Source organism: Arachis stenosperma, chromosome 9, assembly GCF_014773155.1.
Source record: "Arachis stenosperma cultivar V10309 chromosome 9, arast.V10309.gnm1.PFL2, whole genome shotgun sequence".
NCBI lineage: Eukaryota > Viridiplantae > Streptophyta > Magnoliopsida > Fabales > Fabaceae > Arachis > Arachis stenosperma.
This window is the reverse complement of record NC_080385.1, coordinates 121554873-121563822: the sequence shown is the minus strand read 5'-3', so window position 1 is coordinate 121563822 and position 8950 is coordinate 121554873. Positions and strand designations below refer to the sequence as shown.

General features: G+C 30.0%; 1 protein-coding gene across 1 annotated transcript; it reads right to left on the bottom strand.

The window, feature by feature from the left end:
- Positions 1–6128: 6128 nt before the first annotated feature.
- Positions 6129–6984, bottom strand: LOC130951593 (uncharacterized). Its single transcript, XM_057880284.1, has one exon. It carries the CDS (start codon positions 6927–6929, stop codon positions 6507–6509), a length of 423 nt encoding a protein of 140 aa, XP_057736267.1. The 5' UTR covers positions 6930–6984; the 3' UTR covers positions 6129–6506.
- Between the last annotated feature and the right edge of the window lie 1966 nt (positions 6985–8950).

Below are 8950 nucleotides of genomic sequence, written 5' to 3'. Positions count from 1 at the left end.
GTCACCACAAAAGGTCCTTCATGAACATAATCTCACTTACTGAAAATTCGGGACATCTTTCTCATACAGAATTGTTACCACTTCTCCCAAGATCTGAAATGACTGAGAAGACAACACACTGATCCCTAATCCTCTGATACCGTCCTCATCAAATCATAGTCTCTTCTTTGTCAATCATATGTCTAATCAAGTCCTCCATCTTCATACTCAACTGCTACTTTCATTGCACACTTAATAAAGGATTTCCTAAATCTCATTGATTTGATCATTTTCTATTGCAGTTGTCATACTTTTTTTATGCTTTCTAGTTAATTAAATTTCCAAATATGCCAATTGCTGAGTAAACCGTCACTGTGTATGTCCTATTTGATGAGCTGGTTCCTTTGTTTTTAAACATAAATAATTTGCAGTTAAATGTTATATAAAAGATCAAATCCAAACCTACTCACCTTACTGTGGCACATTATGAAAATATCAATAAACACAAGCAATTCAATTTGAAATTCTATGACTTAAACATGTCAAAGCCAATGTCATCCGTTGTTACGTTATAAACTTGTTAAGCAACTTTTACATCTACCATATAGAAACTCCCCTTATCTGTAACCAATCTCAAACCCCAATCTGAATCCCCTGTCGAATTAATTTTACTTTTTAAAGATTTCTAGTATATGGGAATGAACCCTACTTCCACCATGCCTCTATATAGAGAAGCTTATTTTTAAACTATTGCTGAATACTTTATCAAGTCAAACAACGCATATTTAACATAACTAATATTATACAGTAAATTAGAGTTCACATCTTGTAGCTAATAAGAAATTAAGTGAACAACCTTTTCAGGAACAAGATCAGGCTTCACATAGCTAGGCTAACTAGAACCTTGTTTAAAACTCTGAGTAATTGCAACATCCATCAACTTCGAGTTGCAGGTTCTAGCTAATACGAAAATAACTTCACAACCTTTTCAGGAACAAGATCAAGCTTCATATGGATAAGCTAATAACACGTCGGTTAAAACTCTGACTAATTACAAAATCCATCATCAAATAACAATTGATGATTACAACAACTACATACGGAGCACACTTCTAACAATGCAATGACCCACCTAATCTATGACTAAAAGCAACTAATGAACAACAAACATTTTTCACACGAAGAATAGAAAGAGTCACATCCCAGACAGATAACTTTGGAGGGATGAAACCTCCGCCTTAAGTCGTGAGTTCTCCAACTCAAGTTCACGGACTCTGTTATAGTTGAAGTCGACAACAGTCAATTTAGTTGTTTCCACAATCTTGTTAAGCATCTTTAAAGATGCATCTTGCCTTGCTTTTACTTCCTCAGAGAAGAGAACGCCTCGGGCAATAAGTTCCAGTCCTAAGTGGTTATCTGAAATCACCACTATGAAGCCGACAAGATTGCCCCCTTCCCTCGTGCACGAATCCCTGCGGTAATAACTCGGTGGAGGAAATGATAGAGCCACACACGCCCGCCGCAACATCTCTTCCATGTCCCCCGCAACAACGACGTCCTCTTCCATCTTAAGCCAGGGTACTGCAAACCCACATTTGAAATCAACTATAAACAACGGAATTAACCTTACTAAACATTTAAAATTTTATTATTCAAGGTTCACAGAGTACATACCTACAACCTCAGAAGAGCTAGTACAACTCCCAACATTAGAAACACTTTTTTCGTCTCTAGTTATGCTCAAACCTTGAAAATAACTGGATAATGTCCCTCTGTTGCCATTGGTTGGTTGGCCACCTCCTCCACGGTCGTCGTCGTCTTCCCCACCGTTGTCTCCTCCGAAGCGCAGCCACTCCACCGCCTCACGCCGCACTTGGAATCCTTTATACTCATTACCCTTGAAACCCGAAACTTGCCTCTTACAATCAACCCAGTTCGTGTAAATTTCCGGAACCCTACCCTTCCTCACAACATAATAGTTATACCTACCACCTTCCATTGAGTCTACACTGAAGCTTCACCTCTCCATAATATAATCCCCTTTCTTTTATAAGCTACCCTCTTTATTCAGATAGGAGAACACGTCTCGTATAACGTGGCATCCTCCATAAAGATTATTGTATTCCCTATGAAGAGCTAACTTGGATTAAAAGTAGTATTTAATTTAGTTATTTTTTTGTTTATATATGATTAGGTATTAAAATTGTAAATAAAAATAATTCATTGTTATATTTATTGACAGTGATAAAATTAATTCAAAAAAATTTGGTTTTGATACAGTTGAATTTTAATTTTAATTATCAATCATAATATTAACATTCACTCAAAATATTTTTAATAAATATCTAAAGAAAATAAAAATATATCTTATAACGTCATTCTAATTTCAAAGTCAATCAAAAAGTAATCAAATATGTACTCTTAGGGGTGCAAAACCTGCCGGCCCGGCCCAACCTGCCCCGCCCAGTAAACGGGGTGGAGCGGCCCGTCCCACCAACTAAAATGGGTTCAAAATGTTAATCCGTCCCGCTTTATGGCGGATTGACGGGTTGGCGGGCTACCCCGCTTAACTATTCTTTTTTTTTTAAATAAAATTCATTAAAATTAACCAAAAAAAATAATTAAAAAATCAAATACAATAAAAAAATTAAATTATAATATAAATTTTTTTACTATTTTTTTAATTTTAAGTTCAATAAAATTATTCAAAATAATATTAGTCAATAGAATCATATTTATTTTAAAAATAAGTCAAATAATTTGAGCATATATACGAAATTGTAAAATAAAATGAATATACTTAATAACTATAAGAAGAATAAAAATAAAAAATAAAAAAATTGTCTAAAAATTTTATAATTATTAATTTTATAATAACAATCACTCTTATATTTAATAAAAAAAAATCTTCGGCCCGGCGGACCGCCCCGCCAAAATCCGCCAATTTGGCGGTGCGGGTTTGGTGGGTTTTTTAAATTTAGCGGGCTTCAAATCCTAGACCGACCTGTCCTTTTTAGCGGGTTTAGAGGATAGACCCGGCGAATTCAACCCGTTTTGTCACCCCTATGTACTCTGTGGATTGTAGTAGGAGTACGAGTTAGTTATAACGTTTATATGCTATTATGGGTTGGGCTTCACTGTGCTTTCATGTCGTAATGGCCTATCTTACTGGGCACCAATTAAATTGGCCAAACTATTATATTAATATTTATAGTATAATAAGTACAAACAAATTAAGAAATTATTTAAAGTTAAGAATATTATTTATTATAAATTTAATCAAATATTTTTAAATAAAATTTTTAGATATTAAATCATAAAGTTGATATACCGTTAATAAATTAGTAACAATAATCATGTTATGTATTATTAGTTTTATGATCTATATAATTTAAGTAATTACGTAAAAACTAACAAATACGTTATTTGACATATGTGTCATACATAATAATAACAATTTAATTTTCATGTACTATCAACATAAATAATTTTATACATGTATACATACAATTATATAGTAACGTATCAGTAAAAATAAATATTTTTTAAATTTACTGTGTGAATAATTATCCAAAAAAATAAATATAATTGCACGATTGTATAAAATATTTTACACTCTCAGTTAATCAAAATTAAACTCTAATAATAATGATGATGATACTCTTCCTAGACTTTGAGATGCACAAAATTTTTTGGAATAATGTATATGTTTTGGTGACCAAATAAAATAAACTTATATATACAAAATTATTACCTCATATACATAATAAAATAATCAAATAAACGAAAATTGAATAACAAGGTAAAATCATAAATATTGGGCACCAACTAAGTGAGTCACCTAGAAGTAAAAATATATAAAAAAAAAATTTATTTCCATTTTAATGTTTTAATAACATCATTTACTTAACATATACAATAATGTATCAAGTTTTATGAATAATTTTATTTTCATCAATTATACCAAATAATTAATAATTTATTGAAAAAAAATACTAATATAATAAATATCATAACGATGCAAAATTAATGTAAATTTATATTCTATCAAATTCTTTTAAGCTAAATAGGCCTTGACATATAACGTTAAAACGAAGTCGTTTTATTTGAATGAGTTGAGGTTTAATTACTCTACAGGTCTCTATAGTTTTATCGAATTTTCAATTAGGTTGTTATATTTTTTTTAACTGGATCTCTATAGGTTAAATTTTTTTTCCAATTAACTCCCTGCCATAAAAATAACGTTTAACATAACAGAATATATTCTGTTTAAAAAACGATATCTTTATAATTGGGTTGGAATACCTAGTTAAACAGACATCTATTTTTGACTTATGAAGAGTAGTAGTATTAATGTTTGGTGCTGTTACGGCCTGGCCCAAGATTCCCGCGGGTCAACCCGGCCCGAGCTCCACCCGGCCCGGTTATGCGCCCTTCAACCGACCCGGACACGCATCCCGCACGGCTCACACGTAGCTATAGGATTGCGTCCTTGAGGATATGGGCTTGTCCCCATGAGGGGCCCACGACTGACATGTATATAAGGGGAAGACTGGCTCTTCCCCCGAGGTACGTCACCTTTTCTCCTATCATTTTTCCCCGCCTGCACACTAGCTGACTAGAGCATCGGAGTGTCTTTGCAGGTGGCACCCCCCCTTTTTCCTTCACAACGGGAGCTCGGCTACGTGGCAAATCCGGGCTTAGCACAACCGCGAGTGAGGCGTCCTCACCCCATCCCATAACCACCCGACCTGTCCGGCAACCGACTACCGAACAGGTGCAATTTTCAAAACTAAATCGTAGCTTTCTAAGAAGCTATTTAAGAACTTATAGAGAAGTTAAAAAAAATAAATAACTTCTCTCATAGTACTACAACTTTTTATCACATTTTTATATAACAGGCACTTTTAAAACTAAAAATTCAAAAACAAAATAACTTATTTATAAGTTACTTTTAATATAGTCATTTATTACTTAAATTATTTTCTCAAAAGTAGCTTAATTACGTTATTTTCCCAAACTGGACCTTAAACTCTACTAATTAATAAATTGGGTAAAATATATTTTTGTCCCCGAAGTTTGGAAAAAGATTTAAAAATACCTCTAAATTTTATTTTGTTTCAATTTTGTCCTAAAAGTTTTCGATTTGCATCAAATATACTCTTGGAGGCTAAATTTTTAAAAAATTTTAGACCAATATAACAATATTGCATAAAAATTATGCTTGATTTGCTTGTGTTGAGGGTTGTTCTCATGAAATTATTGTTGAACCGATCTTAAATTTTTTGAAAAATCATCCGTCAGGGGTATATTTGATGCAAATAAAAAACTTATGGGACAAAATTCACACAAAATAAAACTTAGGGATATTTTTAAAATTTTTGTCAAACTTTAGAACAAAAAATATACTTTACCCTAATGAATTTTATCTACTATGATAGTTCACTTGCAAACTTTTAAACTGTAATAACTTAACTACTTAACCAAAAAAATGATATATTTATAAGAAGTATGACAATCACTATAGACTATTATAACATCAGCAGTGACATATACTCATACAATAAACCCACGTATGACTTTTTCTTACTCTATCTCAAATAGAATTTTCTGTCCATGAATAACATTACCCATTTCTTTAAGGTCTCCTAGTAAAGTATACAAACACATTCTCAAACAATCATGAGTCCGTCACCCAAAAAAAAAAAAAAATAAAAGAAATCCGTATAACAACGGCCCACTGAACCTATTTCTAATGACTTCCTTATTTAACCAAATCATTACACCAATGTCCCTAATAAAATTCTTAAGCAGAACAGTTCTATTCTTTTTTGTGCACGGATGTAAATTTATCATTGACGTGTCTTTGCCTAACATTGACATGCAATATCAACATACTATGCTTATCTTTGATATAAGCACCGTAGAATTTTCCATATATATTAAGTATGGATGTAAATTTAAGATGCTTAACTTTTAAAAAAAAAATTAGTAAAATTAATTAACCATTTCATTTAGTATGCAACAACCTTTCTAGACTACTCATAAAGTTTGAAGAAAAAGGTTAAATAATGTCTTGGAACTACTACTCAATCTTTATGAGAAACCAGAAAAGAAAGCTAAAACTTATATATAACAATTGAATCTCCACAACATATATGCTATATATGTTTTTTTTTCCTTTCTTTTTTGCTACCTTTTCTGTGCTGAATCTGAAGTAGACAAGTAGTGAAGTTCTTCATTAAAAACAAACACATAAATAAAATGTAGTCATACTATTTTCATCACGATTGGCTTCATTTTTTGTTCATCTTTTGAACAGAATCCTTCAAGGCACTCCTAAACAACTTAATTTCTTCTAAAATCTTAATAGCATAAGCATTCTAATTAAAAATGTTTAAAAAAACTAAAGAACAAACTAGTAAGTAATAGTGTAATACTATAAGATTTCTTATGATACTCCAACCTTAATTAGGCCTAATTAATAATGAAATTTTCCCACAACAAATAAACATTATTATTATTATTTATGTGCTAAAATATTCAGCTTTCCAACCTTTGTTAACTCTCTCTATAAACTCTTCCACCTTTCTCCTCAGCTCATCATCCTTCCCTTCAACCTCTTCTTCCTCTTCCTCATTACCAAAGTCATCATCATTATTACCTTCAGATTCTGTTTTCTTCTCTTCTGCATTTTCAGGTTCATCTTGTTGAGTTGGTTTGTTTTTTCTGAGTAGAAACTTGGAAGTTGTTGTTCCTTGTGTACCTGTGTTGATGGGGTGATGATGAATATGATGATGGAGTTGATCAATTTTTTGTTGATCAAAACTTATGAGGCTTGGCTTCAAGTCCACAAGGATAATGAGTATGAAGATCAAATTGCAGAAACAGAAGATGAAAGCAGTGCTTGAAGCTGCTTCAGTTATGAACTCCACCACAGATTCTAACATGTTTTTTTTTTTTTTTTTCTCAACAATAATATTCAAAGAAACAAGGAAGAACTATATAGAGTAAAGTAAAAAAAAAAAAAAAGATTGAGGTAGTTAGACTGACTTAGAGACATATATAAAGCTATATTCTAATGTGTTTGGACAGATGCTAACGTGGACAGAACATTCTTCTCTAGAAGTAGCATTTTTTTATAATCTAAATTGGATATTAATCGAATATTATCTAACTAAGAAATAAGGACATAGATACAAGATATGATATAATACCTAACATATGGACATACTAATTTTATTTCCTTTAAGATACAAGGATAATATATTTATAAAATATAAAATATTTTTATTTATATTAAAGTATAAATTATTTTTAAAAATATTTTTAATATTTTTAATTATATAAAATATTTAATATAACTTTTTGTTTTAACAAAATAATAATATATATTTATTTTTAATTTATTTCAAGAATATATGTAAAAATTAATGTCGATAATTAATGATATTTGGAAATATTTAAATATGTTTGAAAAAATATTTTTATTTTTTTTATTAATATACAGTTAGATATAAAAAATACATATATCAAATAAGTATAGGATAAATGTCTTATCTAAAAATACTTTTAATATACAACACAATAATTCAATAAAATTTTTGTGATTTATATTCATCTAATATAATATAGAAGTGAAAAATTAGATTTTTTTTATCGTGTTTAATCGGATTCATCTCTTTGATTTCATGACATATTTTGAAAAGGAAATTATATGGTACAGATCTAAATCTGTACAGATTCAAAGATATGATTACGTGGCAAAATCTAAACCACACATTCTAAAGCTACACTTTTCACTTAAAACCGTAACTCTTCACAAAGAAAAGCATCACCTAATGAAAAAAGTAAATTAGATGATTTGAGAGAAGAAATAATTAAGTTATCAAAATTAATGATTTTAACTAATGTTAACTGTAACGACACTGAATTCTTAAAATCAATACAAAATGACTTTTTTCAAAATCTTTATTTTACTGTAAGTTTTATTGAAGGACTTCAAAAACCTGAAAAAACTTATTTTTCACACGGAATTTCTAAAAAATGTTACCATGGAAATGATTCCCCACATCTATATCATACTTTTAACCCACAATTAAATTCTATAGTAGATATGCTTGAAGAAATATTAACATCTATAAAATTTCAAAGAAATAAGGAAAAAGAGAATCCCAAGGAAGAGAAATTTCAAAATATAATCAACATAACAGATTTAAAAGCAAAACCACCACTAAAATTATGAATATTGAAGAAAAATTAGAAGAAGTTACAATGCTTTTTAAACAATTAAAAATGGTTCAAGAAAATAATATTATGGAACAGGAATTTCAAATAGAAGAATAATTAGTAAATTCTGAAAATATAGAAAATGAAGAACATATCTTAGATTATTCAAGTGACGAAGAACCAGCAATTCCAATACAAGTTAAAAATGAAGCTGGAACATCTAAGGATAACCAATCTCAATTTAAATGGGAAACATGTTTTGATAATTATGCTTTTAAAAAAGGGTTTATAAATAAAGATTCAAAATATACAAAAATACCGTCAAAATACGTTCCTAAAATCCAGGAAATGGAAGGAGAAAGAATGCTCGATTTAGACTGCAAAAAGAACGAAAAAGAAATTTTCAAAAACTGGTTGAATTCCTTCTTATTAGAAGCCTTTACTAATCCAAAACTTAGTGAATTGTCTGGAAGGGACATTTGGAATTACATAGGGTTTCATACTAAAGGAACTATAAGAGATTATATGACATCAATAGAAAACCAAATAATAGAAGAATTAGAAACAGCTTATGATAAGATATTATATATAATGATGATTCTATATAAAGAATTTTTTGGAAAAAATATTATAGATCATAGACAAGAAGTCTATAATAAAGAATATCAAAAAGCAAAAAACCATTTAGCTAATATTCAGATATATGATTTATGTAATGTGGAGTCTTATATATGTGAATATA

Bases quoted from the DNA above. Each gene is read 5' to 3' on its own strand.
- LOC130951593 (XM_057880284.1), bottom strand. From the start codon at position 6,929: ATGTTAGAATCTGTGGTGGAGTTCATAACTGAAGCAGCTTCAAGCACT.